This window comes from Lethenteron reissneri, chromosome 3, assembly GCF_015708825.2.
Source record: "Lethenteron reissneri isolate LAM-NWPU_2019-01 chromosome 3, ASM1570882v1, whole genome shotgun sequence".
Taxonomy (NCBI): domain Eukaryota; kingdom Metazoa; phylum Chordata; class Hyperoartia; order Petromyzontiformes; family Petromyzontidae; genus Lethenteron; species Lethenteron reissneri.
Window position 1 is genome coordinate 8,573,821 of NC_083781.1, and position 22,756 is coordinate 8,596,576.

Here is a 22,756-nt window from a genome sequence, read left to right on the forward strand (position 1 = left end):
TAGACACAGACAAAGATCCCACGTATAGCTTCTCACAAACCATTGGGGCAAGTGCTGTTAGCGAGCACCTAGTCGGACCAGGACGGTGCGCTTGACGGTGGTGTGGCCAGCACCACAACGGTTGTTTATACGCCGCACCAGGTACTCACTTAAGGCTGAGTGGACTTAGGGGAAGCCCTGAACCGATTCGGATATTCACCACTGATATTAGCCAAAGCCAGAGACAAAGCTCTCCCGTATAGCCTGAACAGACTGTAGGGGCAAGTGCTGTTAGCGAGCACCTATGAAGGCCAGAACGGCACACGAGGGGGTGGGTGGCCAGCACCACGCCTTTGCCTCCCTAATGGCGATATTTATACACCACACCGGGACTCATTTGAGGCCGAGTTGCCCGTGAGTGGGAATCGATGTGAGCCATACACACACACGCACGTGCACATTGCCACGTTGCTCCATCATCATGAAGCGTACACCGCCGGTGGAAATTACGCTGCTTCATTTCAGCAGGCTCTGTCCGCACCCGGCACACCACATCCAGTACACCTCTAGCTACGTCCATGGCATATGCCACCGACTCCCAGGTCCGCCAGCGACCACACCGGAATTTTTCTACATAATCCGTGAAGGCCCGGGAAGCGCCGCGATTACCACGCTAAGTTCACTGCTCGCCCAAAGCACAGCCACGGATGGCGAGGGGGCCTCACGCGGCACCGCCGCCGCTTGTAAATAGCCTTCCCGTGCGTCCATGCAGAAATAATGCCGCGCGTGCGAGCGCGTGACCTTTCCCTAACTACGAGTCTCGCAGGGCGCGCGGCACAGGGCGACCGGCGGCGGTCGCGGGAGGGGTGCCCCCCCCCCCCTCGTCAAAAACCACGCCGTGCGTCCCACGCCACTCGACGTTCCCAACCATCAGCCAGCGCCGGCTTAGGTCCGGTCGGCGCACATTTCATCTCTCCCCTCCGTCGTGGTTGTCGTCTGTCCGCTGTCTGTCTGCATCCCGCGATGCTGTCGGGGAGGGTCCCGCGGCTTCTCGCCGGGGGGAACAGATAGCGTGGGGCGGGGGGGCTTTGAGGGGCACCGCTGGCTTTTACGCAGCCTCTCCCACCCCCCCCCCCCATAATGCTTACGGCCCAGCGCGCTCCACCGCCGCCGCTGCTTCGCTCTGTGTTGACATCGCGTTGCTGTGCGTGCGTCCCGCTTGTTCTCGTGTGAGCGCGCGGGTGCGAGGTGTCGGTGCGGGTCTCCGCGCGTGCCCACTTTGGGACTCGCGTCAAGGAGACTGAGAACAAGTAGACCCCCGTCTAGCCGGTAACGGAGTGTTGCGGCGATTGCTGTTAGCGAGCGCGCGAGGGGCGGGTGTGGGTCGCCGGCAGCGTTTTTGTCTCCCGAGTGGCGATGTTTACACGTCGCACCAGGTATTATTTTGAGGCTCAGCCGACCTCGGGGAGGCTCAGGACCGGTTCAGATAACCTCCACCGGTGTTGGTGGCCATGAGCGAGAATCGAACTCGGGTCACCGGGTTCATCGCGCAGCGTGCGCTAACCGCTACACGACCACTCCCCACACACCCGCGCACGGCAGCAAATATACACGCGCATGAACGTGCACTCATGCCCGTGGTAACCGGCACGCGGCACGCATGTACACACGCACGTACCCACGCGCATATGCATGCACATACACACGCGCGCGTGCAAAATTAAGACGAAGTGCGTTCCCTCCTGGTGAGGAATGGCGCATTTTCTTTTTCCATCGCGGCTGAAATGTATGTTTTTTTTTTTCCGCCCGGCTGCACCCTCTCCTGCACTGTGGTTACAATTTCTCCACTTTGGCATCTCGGGGCAAATTGCTTGTCTTGCGGCGTGAAATGTGGGCCTGTGTTTAAGGTGTTGAGGACTTAATGGCACGGGTTTAAAGGGAGATGGAGAGCGCTTGGTGAGAAGCAAAGTGATAAGCAAGCCCCCCGAGCTCCGGTCCCGCCAGAACTCCTCCTGATCGCGCCAAAACGCTTATTCATCGGCGCGAGGCTGCAGATAGGTTTCTTTTTTTACGGTTTATTAATAAGACACCTTGCCAATTCTTCACACTGTGTTCATACGGAGCCGATTCGCCAAGCATTTTGTTTGTTTGTTTTTATTTACATTTACGCCGATTGGATCGCGTGCAGCAAACGGGGAAAGAGAAGAAGAGGTTCAGACAAGGGGGAGAGGCGTGCACGCGGGATGAGCGGTGTTTATCTGGTGGCGCCGTCAGACCACGGTGCCGGACACAGCCCCAGACGACAATGGGCCTCGTCATGAAGGCGGTCGGGAGATTTGGCCCCGCTCCTTGCCGAGCCTCGGATTGTCTCTCGTTGCCGTGCTCAGCGGTGGACACCTGTAAATAAAAGAGCTTTTTAGCTCAGCGGATTTCTCAGGGGGTAAAATAAAAAGATTCTGAGATTCTAAAGATTCGGGCTCAGAGCAGAGCGGAGGAAGTGAAGTCTGCGCGTCGTGTGGAGTTTTCGTGCCGTGTGGAATTTTTGTGCCGTCTCGAGTTTTCGTGCCGTGTGGAGTTTGCGTGTCGTGTGGAGCGGTTGTGCTGTTGTTAGAGCCCTGCGCTACGAGCCAGGGCACCCGAGTTCTATTTTCGCTCATGGCCAATAACAGTGACAAATATCTGTACCAGTCTTGAAACGGTTCCTGGGGCTTCCATAGATCGACTCAGCCTTTAAAACGAGTACCTGGTGCCATGTGGACAAAGGCGGTCGGACTTAGTGTTGACCACCCACTCTCTCATGCGTGTCGCCGGCCTTCATGGCTGGCACTCGCTAACTGCCCTTTCCTCAAGAGTGTTAAAGGCTATACGAGGGAGCTTTGTTATTGTGTGGCGTACGCGTGTCAGTGCTCTGTGTGTGAATGGTGCGTTGCCGTTCCTTCCCTACGCTCGTCCCAAACCCCTCCTCTGTCAGAAAGAGTAAGGAGCCGGAGTGAGACTTCCCCGTGGGGAGCGAGCGAGCGAGAGAGAGAATTTCGCAGTCACTTCCCCCGATAAGCGGCACCAGCGCGTCAATTTGTTCAACGCTGAGCGTAAAATTATACACCCGACGACTAATTAATAGGAGCAACTTAGACGTCTTTAAAAAAAAAGATGTATAGATCCGGAACGTTTAGCGCGCAGAAAAATAAAGATTCCGTCGCACGGCGCTCGCTTCATGGCGTCCGACGTTCGCTGTTCCCGCGGTGACGCAGGGAATAACTTCGCGTGGCGTTCACCCCGGAGCCGTCGGAGCTCCACTCCGCTTTATTCTCATCCGACGCTGTTTGTCACCGGCCCTGCTGACAAATAATAAAGCTACAAGCGCCCCATTTGGGCCTGGAGGGATTAATTAAACTCTACCTTTATAAGCCCGTTCCCGATTTCCTGTCCCGTCGATGTCACGTGGGAGTTGTGCAGAAACCATCTCAATCAATCATCGCACCATCCCCCCTGCCCCCCACAATGCCCCCCCCCACCACCCACTCCCTGCCCCCCACTGGATTTGGAAGTCCACAAAAAATAAAATACACGATGGATTTATCTGTCAGCCGGCATGGAGTTTCGCTTGACGGGCAATTTCTTCAATGGGAAAACGCAACCCCCCAAAAATACGATGAGCTCTTATCCTGCAGCTCCGAACGAATTGTACGCCATCGTGGAAAATTGTGGTGTAAAAGTAAATGTTGTTGTCGTAGACTCGCACAGAGACCCATAGACACACACGCGCGGACGCGTAGACACGCATAGAAACCCACAAACTCGCACAGAAACCCAAAGACACAGAGATTCATAGACTCACAGTGAGACCCACAGACTTGCACAGAGACCCATACACTCACACATAGACCCATGGACTTGCATAGAAACCCGGTGAAATCCCTTGAGCGCACATCACCGTAATTGTTCATTATATTTTCTCGTTATGAATCTTTAAACTCGTCAAACAGCGCAGGACAGGGTGCCTACACAACGTGTCTGAAATATTTGAGATCTCGGCTGTTTTCCCCTTTAATGTAAGCAGGGTTTCATGTTCTAGGCAGTGTTCAGAACCGTTTCAATTTCTTAATTTTTATTACATTCGTGTATTTTTCTTGCCACCCCCCCCCCCCCCCCGCGATATTAAAACACCGTATTCATCTCCTGGGATTTGGCGGTTCAATTACAGTGCCACCGCTGGCATCTCCGCTCTGAGCGGAGAGCGATCGAATAAAATCAACGCCCCCCGGAGATGCTGGGTTCGATGGCACCTGCACTGAAAAGCGTGGCGGTTCTCAAAGTATCGCGAGTCGATGACCTGACACCAGTGACTGCACAACAACAACAAAAGCCATTGGCAGTTACCAGGGTATCCCGAGAAAACTGCTGCGTACAAGTGGATGAGGCTCTAAACTTACACAACTAAACACATTTTTTCGTATTTTACCAGGTCAGGCCCCACATTGGGACGTAGGCTTTCGCGACCAATATTCATAACAGAGGTTTGTTTTTCTTGGGTTAGATCGCTTAAGTATAAATGTGTCAAATTTCGATTTAAAGCTTTCGTGACTGCAGGGATTCATCTTCTTGGTTTTTTCGGTAAAGTCATGTAGAAGGGAAGTAATAAAATAATAAAAATAAAACATAATAAAATAATTCTCACGACGTTTCGGCTACAACGCAAGCAGCCGTCTTCAGGTCTTCAGGTGAAGACGGCTGCTTGCGTTGTAGCCGAAACATCGTGAGAATTATTTTATTATGTTTTATTTTTATTATTTTATTACTTCCCTTCTACGTGACTTTACCGAAAAAACCAAGAATATAAATGTGTCGTTAACCCGACACCACCCGGCACGGCCAATTAGTAAGGTTTGTCACGTAACAAAACGTTGGGTACTACTTCGGCCCACCGGTGTGTTGGAGAGTAAGTCCACAACGTTTACCATTGGAGTACAGTGATGTTTCCGCGTCACGGTAATTACGTCCAGCATCATCGAGCGATTTTGCTAGATTTGTGAAGCGAGCTACCCGCTTTCGGTCTTGAACAGAGCAAGATGACGTCATAACTGTCAGCCAATCAGGTTCAGAAAGCAGAAGGGGAGTTTATTGTAATTATATAACAGTGGATTATACTATGAGACCTCCTTTACCAGTGGCAAAATATCTAATAGGTTTTTACCCTTTCAACTGGTACAAAAACTGACGCCAATACTCTGATAGTGCGCTGTTTTTGAGTTTCGATTTAAAGCTTTCGTGACTGCAGGGATTCATCTTCTTGGTTCTTTCGGTAAAGTCACGTAGAAGGGAAATAATAAAATAATAAAAATAAAACGTAATAAAGCAGCCGTCCTCAGGTGAAGAAAGTTTCTTCACCTGAGGACGGCTGTTTGTGTTGCGGCCGAAACGTTGTGAGAATTATTTTATTATGTTTTATTTTTATTATTTTATTATTTCCCTTCTACGTGACTTTACCGAAAGAACCAAGAAGATGTTTTTGAGTTGTACGCCTTTTGGCGTCATCTGGTCCAACACCAATGGAGACTAGGCTCTAAGAAAAGCTGTCTCGGGTGTGGACCAATCAACTTCAAGGACAGCGCATATCATTATCATCATCAGAGTTGTTTCTTTTTGTTTGCATTTTGACTGCTTGTGTTGTGGTTATTGCAAACATGATGCCTTGTATAAAGGTGTCAGTTTTTGTACCAGTTGAAAGGGTAAAAACCTATTACTAAACAGTGGATTATGTTCATCTGGAACAGATGGGTTAATCACTTTTCACCAGTATGCGATGCCTTTACATTACTTCAGAATGTGTTGCTCTTTTTCAGAAGCGATCACAAATGATAGCTCAACGAAGTGGCTTATCAATCGTGTGTAAACTTACAGTGGCAGCCAAATGCTCTAAACCGGAGGACCCGGAGAAAAATCCACGCGACCACGGGGAGAACATGCAAACTCCAATATATACAGGCGACATGTTTTGGGATTGAACCCACAACCACCTGTATACAAGGCGAGGGAGTTAACATCTCGCCACTCAAAGATCCACACGGAAAGATTCCAGAATCCATTGCTGTGCATTCATTTTGGCTGTGCATTTATTTTCGCAAAACTCCAGCTCTGAGAATTAAATAATCGGTTTCACTATAGTGTTACAAACATTATGCAGAGCAGGTGGGTAGATGCTGCCCCTCTACTGTGTGGACCAGAGGTCACTTCAAAGGGTTTTTAGAGGTAGCTTTGTGATATCTTCTTCCAAGGGTCATCCTCGAAGGGTCACAGCGGATTCTTCGTCTCGCGACGACGCAACGTGGGTTGCGCAGTCGGCCATGACTCGAGATGGTGGTCTGGACAAGGCTGAGATCTTTGCACATGCAATGCGGTGGTCACATGATATGCATGCAAGGCATGATGGGAGTCGTGCCTTCCTGCTCTGCGTGAGAGCACACGTTTTTGCATGTTCTTTTCCGGCGCGATTGGGATATACATATCTAACAAACAAACAAAATGTAATTCTGCTGTTTAAACTTTGTCGTCTGTGTCGCTGATCCCGCGCAGATGGGGAGGGTCCGGCCGACCCCATCGCCCCGGAGATTGTGGTGGCGCCGCGGAACACGAGCGTCACCGTGGGCACATCCGAGGTCACCCTGCAGTGCGTCGCCAACGCCAGGTGAGGGCTCACCGCGCGCCGCGAGGTCACAGATAGTTATCGTGATCATTGTTGTCGTTGCATTCGTACGGTGTTGCTTAAAAGCCTCGGCAACTCAAAGTGCCCTTCCATAGCATCACATCTTTTCAAACTTTTGAAGGGCACCCCCGGTGGCAGCTGTCCCTGTGCGACAGGCACGTGGTGACTTACTGCTGGCCTGCAAGTGTCCGCCGCTGGCCGATGTCACCACTGGGATTCTTGACCCTGACCCCAAGGCTCGCTGCGATTTTGTCATTCATGGTGCCATATATTAATTGTCACGATATTGTGATTATCGCGATGTCGGTTTGCCAAAACGTTGTAATTGTGTGTCGCATTGTAATGTTTTTGTGCTTTGCTGTACGTCCTCCGATGTGAATAAGAAAATGTAAACATTCTCCCACCGCAGTTAACTCCTCAACATAAGCCAGCCACGAGTCTTTTAACGGCCACAAAGCTACGACCCACGTGCTGCCAGCTACGCACACGCAACCAATGAATTATACTCACTGTAAACATGATGATGTTCACAGTGAGCTGTCTTTGAGCGTTGCGCTGGTGCAGAGTAGAGCCAAACGACCCTGACCGCGCTCACTGTGTGCGTTGCCTCTGGCACAGAGGACAAAGCGGAGCGCCGAGCGTCGCCCGTAAGCACCGAGCGGACGTTTGTCTCCATAGCGGCTTCGCTCACTCTCTCATCGCCTCAGCGCTGTGCGCAGTGTGGAACCTTAGCGGGAGAGGCAGGGCGAGCGGTCCCAGCACGTGGACGTTTTTAAAGTCGACCCTTCGTTGAAAAGGGGGGTGGCAGGGAGGGGCCGGGGGGGGGGAGGGTCGGCGGGGGGTGGCACGGGGTTGTGGTGAGGGGGCCGGAGGGGTGGTGGCAGGGCGACTCCAAATCGTGCTCTTAAGTGCGATTGATTTACAAATAAATAAACAATCGTTCCCAAATTAGTGCGAGGTGATGCAGATTAATGAACCGGCGTTGTTGCCAGCGACGCAGCTTTGTGGAATCTCGCGGTTGTGGGACCCCCTTGCCCGCCCTCCCTCCCTCCCATCGTCGCGCCGCCACCACCCGCCCGTCCGCGTGACTGATTCTCTTGACTCCTCCGTGCACTTCAGGCCGGTCTCCGTAATGAGTTTAATAATTTATCGCGCTCCGCGCCGCGGGCTCGCCAGGCCGCTTGCGGTGGAGAGCGTCGCCACCGCGCCGGCTGCGGTGGAGGCGCTGGCGGGAGGGCGCGCGCGCGCGCCGGCGCAGACAGGGGTTTTTTCACGGTGACAAGAAAAAAAAAACGAATCTAAATTAAATAAGTAAAATCCCGCGGCTGTGATGTGCGTTAATTAGCCGGAGCCCTCCCGTCACATTACGCCGGCGCCCGTGGAGGCGGCGCTCGGAACGTGCTGTGCCGCGAAAGCGCCCCGCGCAAAAACGGGGGCGGCCGCCCCCATCGCCGCCTCTTTGTTCACGACCGCCGACTCGTGATGAATGCCCGACAACGCCGGAATAGCCCTGCGGAGAGCTTGGCCCTGCCACGCCGGATTGATGCACCGGAAAGGCGACTTATGTTCGACGTGCGAATTTGTCACGCGGGGTTAGCCTGCCGATTGTGTGCGTGCGTGCGTGCGTGCGTGCGAAAAGCAAACAAAAAAGACAGAAATAACAAAAGTCGGATTCATCGGCGACTAGCGTGGAGAGGCTGTGATGCGTCGTGGGTGAAGCCATCGGAGCGCCGGGCGTGTGTCCCGTTGTGGCTGGCACGGTGCGGTCACCTCCTGGCCAGTGCGGTGTACTCCCTGGACCACGTGGGATGGTGTTACCGCCGGTTGCTCCTGGCCTCCGTTGTTTACACAAAGCAGGGCTTATGAATTCAATATCTCACAATAGCAGAAGAGGGGGAGAACTCCCTCGTGCCGAAAGCTCCCTCATTCCACCATCCACAGGCCCATTGTGGGGCCCTCCTTGGTGTGACACCTGAGGCAAATTGACCCTCTTACAAATGGCCCCTTCCCAGCTTTCCCAGGAAAAGAGAAGATGACCCTGGGAAAACCAGGACAGGTGGCAACCCTATTGCCACCTCCCCACCAAGAGGCCGTCCCCCGTGCCTCCCGTGCCACGGTGAATGGACTTGGCTGTGGTTTTGTCTCCTCTGCCATCAGGTCTCGGCTCCCTCCGTTTCGGCTCTTCCCTGCACCGGCCCTTGCCGTTGATGTGTGAGCGCGAGTCTGAAAATTTAGCACAGTTTCGTGGGATTGATGCTCGCCGTGTTAACTGCCACGCTGCTATTGCTTGCTGCTACAAACTGAGAATTCTCACAGCGACACGCTAAATAGATTCCATAGTGTGCCTGTGCACACCTGTGTGTGCGTGCGTGCACGCGTGTGGTTAGCGGAAGTGTTGTGGTTAGTGGACTGCACTACAAACCCCGCGGCCTGGGTTCTATTTCCGCTCAGGCCAACATCATTGGCAAATATCTGAACCGATTCTGGACCTTCCCGAAGTTGACATCAGCCGTACCCATTTGTGGTGTGCAGAGATCGGCACTGGACACAAATTTGACTGCGCGTGGTGCTGGCCACACCACCCGCTCGTGCGTTGTGCCGGCCTCGATAGGTGCTCGACTCACAGCTCTTGCCCCATCAGCCCGTGTGGCTATATCGGGGATCTTTTGTTTTTGTGTGATTCTGCTGACAAGGTTACCACGAGCAATTAATGATGTAATTGCCATGTGTTTAAAATTAGTGTGTGAACCCATCTATTATTCAACATTTGCGGCTGTAATTGGTAAATTGCTAATGTGCGTTTGTTACATTGCGTGTGTTTTCAAGTGATTATTAATATTTGAAAAATCAATTTCTAGTTGGCATTGCATACATCTTTCTTGAAACGGCAGCAAAATAATTTCGAGTTCGTGTTCTTGGCTGGGAAACTAGCCAAACCCCTGACCCCGCTCCCCCCCACCACGCTGGTCAACCCGGCCGGTTGGTGGAAAGGGGACGGTGGGTGGCCCGGTGTAACAGGCTAAAATAACCCCTGCCCCGATTAAACCCAGGTATAGTTTGGTCCAGGCCAGAGTATACCCGGGGGGATGAAGTGTCCTAGGCTAAACTATACCCCCCGGGGGTTTAAACTAGACTGGGCCAGACCATACCCTCCCTCCAGGCCAGAAGATGCCCCATGTGAAAGTTCAAACGAACTTCAATCGATATCTAAAAAGCGTATAAATGGAAGTAAGAATCTCAATTTGATCAATTGAAACATTTTTAGGGTTAGGGATAGGGTTAGGGATAGGGTTATGGATAGGGATAGGGTTAAGGTTAGGGTTAGGGATAGGGTTAGGGATAGGATTAGGATTATTATTAAGGTTTTTCTGGTTGAAGCAATCAAAGTCTATGTGTTTACAGTTTTAAATAAAATGTTGGAAAAATTTAGTAATTCATGTGTATATCGCTCAACACTATTACTATCATGGGGGCATGATTTGGCCTAGAGGGGTATAATTTGGCCTAGGCTATAATATACCCCAGAGTATAATTTGGCCTAGGCCATAATATACCTGGGTATAATCTAACCTAGGCCGTTTTAACCCCGGGTATACTACGGCCTGGGGGTATACTACGGCCTGTTACACCGGGACCATTTCCGACGTCGCTCGGCACTGAATTCAGCTGTGGCTGGAAAATCAAACTCGAGGTCGCCAGGTTCATAGCAGGGTGCGCTAATCACTGCGCCACCGCTCTGCCCACCCACCGCTTAAACGCATTTATCGGTAATTATCGGAGGAGAACGGTGACTCATGCGCATTTTGTTTTCCCGTGAACAAGGACTCATGGATTTTATTCGTAAACAAAAGGGGAATGATCTTTGTTTCGTGGCATTGTATTTAATTGGCTGATAATTTGCACCGTAATTAGTTGGTGGCTGTTGTGGTTGTGTTGATAGATCTGTGCCTATTTTGGTCCCATGTTAAACCATCCTGCGTGATGATGACGAGAGAAGAGGGTGAAGATGCTGCTGTTGATGATGATGAAGATAAGGATGATGCTGATGATGATCTTCTTCTTCCGTACGGCTGATATAGATGCAAGCAACAACTACAATTTGACGTTCAGGTGGTCAAGCCAAACAACCCTCATCAGGAGTAGCGGAGTGTATCGTTTCGTATTTGTGGATCGACATTGCATTGTAATATATTGTACGGTCTGCTCTGGATGACCACAGTCGCATGTTGGAAACTTTTACATTTTTCATTTGTGCATCAGGTATCCACATCTGCAATGGTTTGTGCAGCGGGTGTGGTTTAGGGTGGTCCATGAGCTTCGTGGAAGATCAAATCCAGGGGATGATGATAATGATGACAACGGTCTTGACAGTAATGATGACGATGATACTGTTGGCGAAGATGAAGATGATGTTGCTGCTGGTGCCGTTGACGAGGGACGATGACGATTAGCGTGCGCGTGTAAACGACGGCCGTGCCTTCCCAGGCCGGTGGCACGGCTCTCCCTGGTGTGGAGGAAGGACGGAGTGACGCTGCACAGCGGCATCAGCGACTGGGGCCGGCGTCTCACCGTCCAGAACCCGGGCCTCGGGGCGGCCGGCGTCTACGAGTGCGAGGCCGTCCTCAAGGGCAGCAGTGTGGCGCCAGCCTCCGCACGTGCACACCTCTCCATCATCGGTGTGTGACCGATCATTACGAAAAGACGAACGTCCCCCATTATAGCCTTTAACAGAACGTTGTTGGGGCTCAGGGCTGCTGTTAGCGAGCGGCGCCTGTGAAGGCCGACATCCGCACGCGAGGGGGTGGATCGGTGGCCGGAACCACGCCCGGACACTGGCGATGTTTACACACCGCAACCGAGTACTCGCTTGAGGCCGAGTTGACCTTGGGGAGGCCCAGGACTGGTTCAGACAATCGTCACTGGTGTTGGCCGTGAGCGTGAATCGCGTACTGCGCTACGAACCCGGCGACCTGAGTCCAATTCCCGCTCGCGGCCAATATCGGCGACGAATATCTACATCGGCCCTCGGCCTTCCCCTTAGACAATTTAGCCTTAAATATGTACCTGGTGCGGTGTATAAACATCGCCATTGGAGTGACAAAGGCGGCCTGGCGTGGTGCTAGCCACACCACCCGCTCGTTTGCTGTGCCAGACCGGCCTTCATAGGAGCTGCCCGCTAACAGCACTTGCCCCGCGAGTCTGTTAAGGCTACATTGGGAAGCCTTCTATGCACGGCGCGGGTGAATTGATCAAGTTGCTTGGTGAAGGTGCCGTGTAGATACCAGAGCCCCCTGTCTCCCTCCACCTTCCTCAGAGCCACCGTACTTGGTGCTGGAGCCCGAGAGGCACATGGTGGGAGAGGTGGAGAGCATCGTGGACATCCCCTGCCAAGCAATGGGTACGGCTCACGCGGCAAACGCGTTATTCGCGACACACAAGGCACACGCGGCACACGCGGCACACATGCTCCATGCACCACACGCTCCATACACCACACAGCATGTGATACACACTAACACCACACACTATGAACCACACACACACACCATACATACATACACTAGAAAATCACACCCTCTATACACCACATCCTTTATACACCACACATACACACTACACACCTACACAGCATGCGACACACACCATGAACCACACACACCATACGTACACTGCACTATACTCCACGAACTCCGTACACTGCCACACCATGCGACACATGCTACACACACAGCACACCTTACACTCTGCTGCACCCATCGCACACAACGGCACACCATGCACCACGCGTAATTAAAGAGCGACGCGTGCGTACGCGCGCGTGCTCGCGTTTTGCGAGGAGAGTGCGGGGAGGGGATTTCAGAGCCCCCCCCTGGTTTTTAAAGAACCGTTCTGTAAACGCGCCCCGCGCGTATTGTCAGCCGCCTCTTTATTCTCAGATCGCTCCGTTCGCCGCTGACAGGTTTTTCATTCCGTTGCGATCGTTGTTCATCAAACCGCCCCGCGATGGCGAGTCGAAACGGAATTGGCCGGGTCGGTCAAACACAACGGCTGACAGCGGCCGCTCTGCACGTTTCCTCCCAGCCTCGCTCGCCCCGCTCGCAGAACGAGCAAAACAAAAAGGAATGTCCTTTCACATGGTCTCCCCTCCCCACCGTCTCCCCCCTCCCCCCACCAACTCCCCCCCCCCCTCCTCCTAGTTGCTCTTGAGCGTGGAATCCTCCCGCTCGGTGCGGGTGCTCGCAGGGCTTAGTTTTAGCCCCAGCTCGTCCGGGACCGAGCTCCAGAAAATATTCCACGTTTGAGTTTATTTAAATTGCTTTTCGCGGATTATCCCGTTTATCCAGTTGCCCGGATATCTTACACGGGAGATCAGGGGGCGCTGCATGAGCACAGCGGCAGCAGCAGCAGCAGCAGCAACAAAGACGAAAAACATCGACACAGCAGACGACGAGTTCAAACAGGGTCCTTCAGGAACACTGCACGACTCACAAACGAGGCGTTCAGTGGTCGTAAATGAAACACGCGCGGCAGAAAGTGCAGATACAATGTGAGAGCAAGAGGTGCAGGTGCAAGTAGAGCTCTGTATTTGAGTCTAACAAGTGACACGAACCCACCGCTGTGCGCGAATCGGAAAAGACGGTGAGAGCACGTGAGATCAAGAGGCGCTGGTAAACAAGTTGGGTACGGGTGCAAGCAAGCTCTGTGTCTTGGTTTCATAGTGAAATTAAGAGGGGGAGTGACGTGAAGTTAAACCTACCCTGCCAGCCCTTTGGGAACCCGAAGCAGATATTATTTTGGGCCGTCACCCACCCTTCCCCCCTTTCAATTGATACAGTCCTATTGAGACGACATACGGGATACAGACGAGACATATAGACATGTGGGAAGAGAAGAGATCCGCAGGCGAGGAGAGCCGCTGCCAGATGGGAAGACGGTGGCAGACGGGAGAGATCCATTGGCGTTTTGCGGTAGTCAGTGTTTGCTGAGGTTCGAATCTGATCTGAGACTTATTTTGACCCCCCCCCTTCTCCTTTTTTTGCTCACCAAACCGAGCTCCTTTGAGCCTCTTTGTAGCCCCGCACTCCCGGCTTGGTTTTGCTCTCACTTGGCGCCGCCACGGCCTGTCCCGCCCGCTCGTGCCGATCGGCGCGTTTGACCTCTCGCTGGGATAGGTCGCCGCTCGTTATCTGCTGGTGAGCGGGGTTGAGCTCGTTAAGCGCCAGCGCGCGCGGCCGCTGTTGATGGCGCGCGTGGAGGCCGCTGTGCGACGTAATCCCCTCTCTGCTAGAGCCTCCTCCTCTCTCCTCCCCCCCTCCTTCCCCTGTCCCAACACCACGTGTGTGCGGGCGAAAGCGGTGTTTTCTAGACGTAAGAATATGCCATTGTGTCCCCATAGTGATCGCGGAGGACTTGTCAACATAAGCCCATGAAACACAAGGTAGCAGGCAAGGGTGGATAGCAATGATGATTGCTAGCAAGGGTGAAACTGCTCCAACACATGGTTGTCTCATTGTCATGCTGTAGCCTGAAATAGTTCAATAATAATACTTACGGCAGCAGCCATGGTCTATCCACTGCTGGGTGAAAGCCTTCCCCAAATAATTGCCACCTCTCAAAAGCTTGTTGTGTAACAACCCTCCTTGAATAACATGGCCACAGTGCTGACCACGTCGGGTTTGTGGTCTGAAACAAAGCGCTGTTTCTTGTGACACGCAAGGCATGCTGGGAGGACTGAGCTTCTGGTCACCACAGTTCCCCATTGCTGTCGAGAAATCACCATTTGTGACTCGTATCACTATTTGTTATCACGATTGTGCATTCATGTTCAGCCCGCACGCTCTTTCCTGTATTTCGCATCGTTTAGACGAAGCGTGAGGGTTCGTGTGATCCGGCGTTGTCGTTTTAGAGGAGGGCTGCTGTGAGGTGGCGTCGTTGGCACGCCGAGCATGCGTGCGGTTAGCGAACCGTGCTCCCACCCTGCACGCTCTCTCGCTAAACGCTTGGCTCGCGCGCGGTTAAGCGGTCGCGTTAACAATTTAACGAGGCACAGTTAGCAGAGGAATCTCTCTGCTAAGGTCCAGCTTCAAGGAGATCAATACCCGCGGCAGATTTTTCAAAATCATTATTTGATCGAGCGGGGAATTAATCACGCGCAGTTATCCAAAGCTCTCTAAACTGTGCATGTAGATGGAAGTATTAGAAGTATTTATTGGCGGTATGCAAGCCGACCGGCAGCTGTCGGGGCAAAATGCATTTGCATGTATGAAAAAAAAAATTGTATTGCTGTCTTTTTAAATCCTTTATATTAAGTTCGCTTGCTTGCTTAGGACCGTGCAAATTTTTCGGTCGTTTTTTAACCCACTTCCTGTGATCCAATCGAGCTGACATTTTGCACACAGACTCGTTGTGCGTGACAATGCATTTTCGTGAAAATTTCCAAAATTTTACACTGTTTAGGCAAAAATAAATAGATATTTATTTACCAATTGTTTAATGCTGCCAGACAATCATCTGACCCATAGGTGGCAGCCATCTCAAGCCAGAGGACGAGAGGACTAGCCGCCCCAATGCCACGCATATAAAGGATTTATAGGCGTGGCGGTCCGCCGTCGCGGGGAGCGGGCACCTCTGTTGGCGTTGTGCGGCACAATCGGCTCAGCCCCGCCTCTGCCCGTGACGTTAATACGTAAAAAAACATTGCCTTCTTTTGCTTACAAGCTGCAATGCCGACACAGTTCATGGGAAGTGTCGTGAGACCTATAAATCTCTTTTGAAATGGCTGAAATAACGGTGAATTAATTGCGGCCCTCACGTACCCAAATGGAACATCTCGGGCCTAGCGGACCACTTTGCATTTTCGTGAGCGGTTTGGTAGTCCCAATTGGTTTTTCGTAATTTCCTCCCCCCCCCCCCCCCCCCGGCTATCGTCTTTGCTTAAACCGGTGCTCCTGCCACCCCCCCCCCCCCCCCGAACATCGCGTTCTCGGCGCGTGGAACAAAAATAATCTGCCAGACGCCCGTGATTTTCCCCTAAATCATTTCCCTGCATGCAAAATGTGGCAGTGGGGTGATTTTTTTAAATTAAAGTAATATTGCCAATGATAATAATAATTCTTCACGGATAGGAGATTACGAATCGGGAGGGGCGGTGGGGGGGGGCGTTGTTGCCATGAGAAGGCGCCACGTCGGGGGCTTCGTCGGCGTAGTGCGCCGTGCGGTGCACGCACGGCGGCTGGCGCGTGTGCACGCCCGTGCCCACGTGCGTGCCCACGCGCGTCCCTAATAGCCGAACAAGGCTAATATAATTTCACGGGCGGCAGAGCGGCGGCCTCCGGACGTGTCATTTAGTTACCATAAATTTCGTAAGCACACCGAGGCTTCGCCCGTGGATAGTGGGGTAATTCATCATGTACGCTTTAATAAACCGGCATAAACTGATGAAATATTTTCATCATATTTTACACGGTGGATATTGCAGGGGCAGGGGGGGTCAGCCAGGGGCTTTGAGGGGGGGCGGCGGGATTAGGTGGCGTGACCAGGGAGCGGCCTGTGGATCAAGATCAAGATGCCACGGTGGCCTTGCCCGCCAATGCCGTCTGCCTCCTGCCCGGTCCCGCAGCCGCTGCTCGGTAGCCACGCGGCGACCTCCCGGGGTGCGGGGAGACGGGGTGTCCGTACGCATCCCTCCGCGCACAAATTTAGCCCGAGTTGGAATCCTGCTGCCGTTGTATTCAGATGTCCCGCACCCCTGTCCCGACGTCACCGCTGCACTCAGTCGAAATTCTACGCTTATTGGTCGGCGTGATGGACGATCCAGAACCCATTGATTCGCTCCAGTCACTCGCTCGTCTGGTGGGTCAGTCGTCGCTCCTCATCACTCTGATATTGCTACAACCATGGTCATTATCGAGCACCCCTCTTGAAGACTCGGTCGCTACCGGACCGACTCTTTGGGCTCGTCCACCACCACCACCACCACGCTGTGTTCGGCCACAATGCCTTTTCAAGCGGTGGTCTCCGTGCATTCCCTACAGGTTCGCCGCGACCATCGCTGCAGTGGTACAAGGACGCGGTGCGCGTGGGCGACCTCTCGGCTAGACGCTACGTCGTACTGCCCAGCGGGAGCCTGCAGATAGGCCGCCTGGAGCCTGACGACACGGGCATCTACCAGTGCGTGGTGTCCAACCAGGCCGGGGAGGTGCAGACGTACACGCACCTCTCGGTCACCAGTGAGTACTCGCGACGGACGCCGGGGTGGTCCTGCACAAGACAAAGATCAACCGGTGTAGCCTTAGCACACTGTTGGGGCAAGTGCTGTTAGCGAGCACCTATGAAGGCCGGCACGGCACACGAGGGGGTGGGTGGCCAGCACCATGCTCGGCCGCCTTTGTCTCCGGATTGGCGATGTTTACACACCGCACCAGGTACTAATTTGAGGCTGAGTCGACCTAGGGGAGGCCCAGGGCCAGATTCAGATAGTCGTCACCGAGTCTTGACCGTGAGTGGGAATTGAACCTGGGTTTGCTGGGCGGCGTGCTAACCGCTGCACTACCGCACACGTGCACACCGACATACACCAACACACACGCATGCACTCGCACCCTTGGGGAGCATGAAATGCCACATGCTTCGGAGTGGCCGTTAGAGATCCCCCTGACGTTCTGAGCGATTTGGCCATTGTGCGCTGGCGCCAGTCAAAGTGCAGCAATCATCGCCCCCTACTGACGGCCTTAATGCCCGGTGTGCGCTCGATAGCTTATGCCCATGGCGTGCTTGACAAATTGCACTCATTATCCCCCCGCACACCCCAGAGTCTTGTCGTTTCATGTTCACAAATATCCTTCAATCATGGGGCGCTGCTCGGATATCAATTTGTGCGTCTGCTTTAGCAACAACAGATGCCCGCATGTTATATATGTGTACCGTATATGGCGCGCTGTAAACCCACCTCGCTGTGTTCTGACGATAAATGACATTTGCGTGCGTTGTCCGGTAAACACGAACATCTGGACCCTGGTGGGCATGAGACGGGGCACGAACAATGAAGTTTGAAAAGCACCATTTTCATTCCAACTTAAAATGACCGCTACGCTTGCAGTCGGCAGCCAGAGGGCCCTAGGCGTTTCCCGACCGCCACTGCCACTCCCCACACGACCCAACTCTTCTCAGTTACCCCCCCCCCACCCATTACCGCTTTTCCCCATCGTCATCTTCCACCTTGCCCGTCGCGACTGTCGCCCGCAGGCATCGCCGCCAACATCACGCGAGGGCCGACCGACACGCTGGTCATCGAGGGCCACGCGATCGTCCTGCCGTGCGAAGCGCTGGGAGCTCCGCGCCCGTCCATCACCTGGCAGAAAGGTGGGGAGGGGGTGGGGGGGACCCACAGCGGCCCGCGCGTCCCGTGTGGAGAGCGGCTCCCACGCGTCGGTTGTTTTTTTCCACTGCGGGAAGCCGAGCCGTGCCGTGTAAAGGGCGACGCGGTGACCCGGCACCGGCGTCGAACGCAATGGACGAGTCGTTAGCCCCGCCTCTGGGCCCTGCTCGGCCCCAAACTGGATTCAGATGTGTCGCGAGGCCAGTGCGTCACGGTTTGGTTCCGGCTCGGCACGACAATTAGCCAGTGAGCGCATCATGCCGGCTTGGCTCGAGTGTGCCAGTGGAAACGGGGCGTCAATTGAGAGTACGCTCTGAAACTCAAGGTCGAGGGGTCACCATAGCCAGTGTCAAAGATTCCACCACTCCTGGACCATCTCTTCCATCCCGCCAGATCATGCAGCCGTCATACGGTGGACACTCAATGCCCTCCCGTACGTCGTAACCAACCACGTGGCTTCAGTTCATCGCTGACCTCCAGGGTACCACTTCGGCGTCTGTCCCGGTGCCTCCCCGTTCCTCCATCCTGCACGATGCTAGAATGGAGACCTCTCAGCGCCTCTTTGCCCTGTTGACCGTCAAATGTTTTTTCAGCCTCTTGTGCCATTTGCTGCGGGCTCAAGTGACACGTTGGCAAGCGGGCACTTTGATGTTTTCCTTTTCGAGTGTTTAATAATAAGGCGCCTGTCAGATCCGTTTGATGCTTTGTTTGTGCTCAGAGGCATTCGGCACGGTGAGGGCGGCGCTAAAAAATTAAACCCGTGTCAGTGATTGATGAATCAGTCTCCTCTTAATAAATGGGTCCGCCGCGTAGCCGTGAGAAATAACTGGCACCCCCCCTCCCCTTTGAGCTCGTTTAAATCCACTAACATGCTCCCGTAAATTGCACTTTTTACGACAATCTTGTAAGAGAGCAAAGCGCACAGGTGCACGGCGAGCCATGGGGCCCAGGCCGCCCGCGCACGGAACGTGGAACGCAACTTCAGGCGCTCATAAACGATGGCCCAGCAGGCTCAGAATGTAAACACGATTTGTCAGTGTTCGATTTCACGTTAGCTTTTAATCGCACAGCATTTTTAACGGGGCCAATCAAAATTAATATTTTGCTTCTTTCCTTTCGGTTTTTGTTGCCGACAAGGATCGGGGGGGGGGGGGGGGGGGCAATTTTTCATCTTTCACTCGACGGAAAAATAAACATTGTCGAGCTTCCTTGGTTTTGGCGGAGTAATTAATTAAATGCTCCCGTTTGTGAAGTTGTTATTCCTTTAATGCAGTATTCCTGAAACTGTGGGCCACGACCCGCAGCGGTTTTGCCGTTGTCATTGGATTGGGGTCACGACCCCAGGCCAATAACAATAATGGTACGAGTAGAAAAGCAAGGAACGACGTCTGCAGTGCGATTCCACTTCCCGGCCAAGGCCGCAACACGACGGCCATCGACGTAATCATAGCCAGCCCCCGAGCACCTCATCGTGGGTTTTGCACGTGTGATTATTAAACGGTGTGTGGAAGAGTAGGCCAAAACGCCCTCAAGAGGGGGCCTCTAGGGCTCTAAGTTAAGGCCCTTCCGGCCAAGCAGTGGCGTGAGCAAAGAAATTGCAGGGCTGCGCCTTTACCGTTACACTTGTGCCCATGGACTCGGCGACGTCGCTGTCCCGTCTCTCTCACTCTGTTCTTTCTCTCTCTTCCCTCTCACGCGTGCCCCCCCCCCCCCCCCCACCACGCTGGTGCAGACGGCGGGGTGGTGCTGGTGAGTGGCTCGGTGCAGACGGCGCGCTTCACGCTGCTCGAGTCAGGCGGGCTCCTGGTGAGCCCGGCGCGGCTCGGGGACGCCGGCAGCTACAGCTGCGTGGCGACCAACTCGCGCGGCGCCGACTCGCAGGAGGGCAGCCTGCTGGTCCTCGGTGCGTTGTGCACGCTGACACCCACGCTGCCTCCCCACGCTGGCGCCCGCGCTGGCGCTTGCTCGCAAAAAAATTCCTTCGATGGGCTAGGAGGCCGCCAAACGAGCCTCACGGTCACGAGGTGTCGCTAGCCGGAACGTCTCGAGTCGTCAGATGTCACCGCTGGATAATTTACCGAGCGGTGCGCGAGCTGAACCAGAATGGTATTTCTTGTACGTCCCTGGAACTGCGGCCCTAGACCGCGCACCGGGTACGACGGTGGCTCAGCGGTGGAGCGAGCTGCTCGCAAGCGGAAGGTTGCGAGTTCAAATCCCGGTTGTGGTTGACTCAGCCCATCATCCCTCCGCGGTTGATAGAACGAGCACCACTTTATGGGGAAGTCCACTGTGGTTTTGCTTATGGATAGACTCGCCCCTGCCGCAGGAACGTGGGATTTTCACCACTGGTTCAGGGCACAGCAACGATGCTCATTTGAGCAGCAGGATATCACTCTCTGACACGGAGTGAACTGATTCAAGAACCTAAACTTACTACGGGAATCGCTCCCAAATCAGTTGAAGTCAATGGGTTTGTCGCTTTGCCAAAATGTTGCCAAAAGTTGCGAAATTTCGCGACGAAATCACCGAGTTGGCAACACCGGTCGCTCGGCGCCCATGGTAATGCATGTTGGTTGCGGTTACCATGATACAGTGGCATTTGGGTACATCACGCTAGCGCTGGGCTGTCCAGTTATCTGAGTGACTGGTTAGTCCACTGAATATCCGTGCCATTACTTGACCAATTGGATAACGCGAAAATAGTTGGAAGGAGTCTCGCCTGTGTATTGACGTGTGCCGCTGGACGGGAGGTCAGGAGCAGGGCACGGTACCATCAGGCGAGTCCCACTGGGCGTGGCTCACAGGGGATTTCCAGCGTTGAGGAGGCAGGCTGTCTGGGTGACAGCCATCCGTTACAAGGACCTGAAGAGTCGACCACCGAACGGAGTCGTCTATTGCAATCGTCCCGACTCAGCACGCCATACTTCACCCTGCATGATAACAGCAGGCAGTGACACCGTCCCGTTCCGTACACATATCCTGAACTGGCAGTGGCCGCGGCCTCAACGTAATCGGTGCCCTGGGCAAACAAAGAAGTCACCGCCGGGGTGAGAGTAATCCTCGAGTAATAACCCTGTCACGTGTTGTAATTGCTAATCCGTCGCACGAACCCTTTTGTGTGAGCGTTGCCCAAAATACGCGCTCTAAATGGTGGGCAGTGGAGAACTGTACAGCAGAATCCACCATCGTACTGTGCTCCCCCCGCCCCCGCTATAATCCGCATCGACCGGCATGGTGAAGTATGGTCAAACAACACCCATGATCCAGCAGTGGATTGCCGGCGGGTCCGGACGTGTCACGCTGCACAATTAATGCGGCACCGTCTTGACGGCGCGTCTTGACGGCGCGCCGCGACGCGTGACAAAACGCCGCCGTAAATTATACAAAGCGGCGACGCTCGAGTCGAGCGTACGAGACGCTCGGCGAGATAGCACCTAACGCGAGCTGACAGTCGCGACAGAACGCGCGGGAGGAGAGCGCCCGCGCTGCGCTTAACACAAACGCCTTCCCACGGCGCGGCAGGACGGCACGACGTTGTTTATTCAGGAGCCGCTCGCCGTGCGCGCGCGCCGGCGAGCGCAATGCGGCGCGGCGCAATACGTCTGGCAAACTTGCCGAGACGTGCCGTTCGTCTTGGCGCGGCAATTCGTTTGCCCCTGCGCTCGTGTACGAGACGGAAAATTTTCCATCAGTCGGCCGTCCCACGTACAATAGCGACCCTTAGTATTTTTATTATTATAGCCTGAAGGTTATACAAGTACAATAATGCCATCGTTGTGGGCACATTTTTTGTGTTGGGTCTTTAAAAAACTGGATCAATATAATGCGTCAGTAAATGGAGACGAAAAATAAAAGTAATATATAATATGAGACGACGCGAGATTTTGTTCAATAATAATACATTGCTTTATTCATTACGGCTCTACGAGGTGTCTCGGGGTTGTGCTACGCACGCGCGCGCCGTTGTTCCCTCTGTGCCCCCGGGAGCTTCTTCGGGAACCCAATTGGAGAAGGCTCCCGGCATGCGAGCGAAACGTCGGACGCCGCGTGGTACGACTGCGAAAACGCTTGGGAGATCCGTACGGCACGCGACAGTGTCAGATCGTTCCTCGTTTACTCGGCGAGCGTTCGCCGAATCTTAGGAGCCTCTTTTCAGGAGGGTGCCGCTAAACAGGGACGTTTGACCAATTCCAACAATGAGAAATGGAATTCGCGGAGACCGGAGAACCCGGAGAGTGTTTGGCTAAATCTCCCGAGCAGCATCACGCTTTCGGGTTTTTTTGGCCCAAAAAAAGAGAACAAAAATGTTTCGACTGATTGTTTCCCTTTTTGCCACGTTCTGCCTGACGTTACCAACACCCAGCGCGCACCCAGATCACGGTGCCCCCGCAGGACCGCAGCGTCATCAAGGGCACAACCGCCGAGCTGACCTGCAGCGTCACCCACGACCCCACCGTCGAGATAAGGTCAGCGCAGCCACGCGCTGGAACAACGGGGCCGATTTCACGATAACGCTCGTAAAGATGATGATCCTGTATGAACAAAACCCTTTTATAGACGCGTGTTGCTCAATATCGAAAACTGGCCCGAATAGATTAAAGGATCACCTGCCAAAACTTGCGGACAAAAACAAACAGTGCTAAAAGGATGATTTACAAATATGCCAACGCATTTTACCTTGACGGCTACACGTCGGC

The 22,756-nt window shown here is 53.7% G+C and overlaps 1 protein-coding gene across 1 annotated transcript in view; it reads left to right on the plus strand.

Annotated features, from left to right (window-relative positions):
* Positions 1-22,756, plus strand: part of LOC133345990 (protein sidekick-2-like) — a 306,122-nt gene that overhangs the window by 249,298 nt on the left and 34,068 nt on the right. Inside the window, 7 exon segments of the mRNA XM_061557213.1 lie at positions 6,553-6,664; positions 11,168-11,358; positions 11,997-12,080; positions 16,717-16,911; positions 17,927-18,043; positions 19,792-19,962; positions 22,423-22,525. Of these exon segments, the coding sequence (XP_061413197.1) occupies positions 6,553-6,664; positions 11,168-11,358; positions 11,997-12,080; positions 16,717-16,911; positions 17,927-18,043; positions 19,792-19,962; positions 22,423-22,525 (973 nt within the window).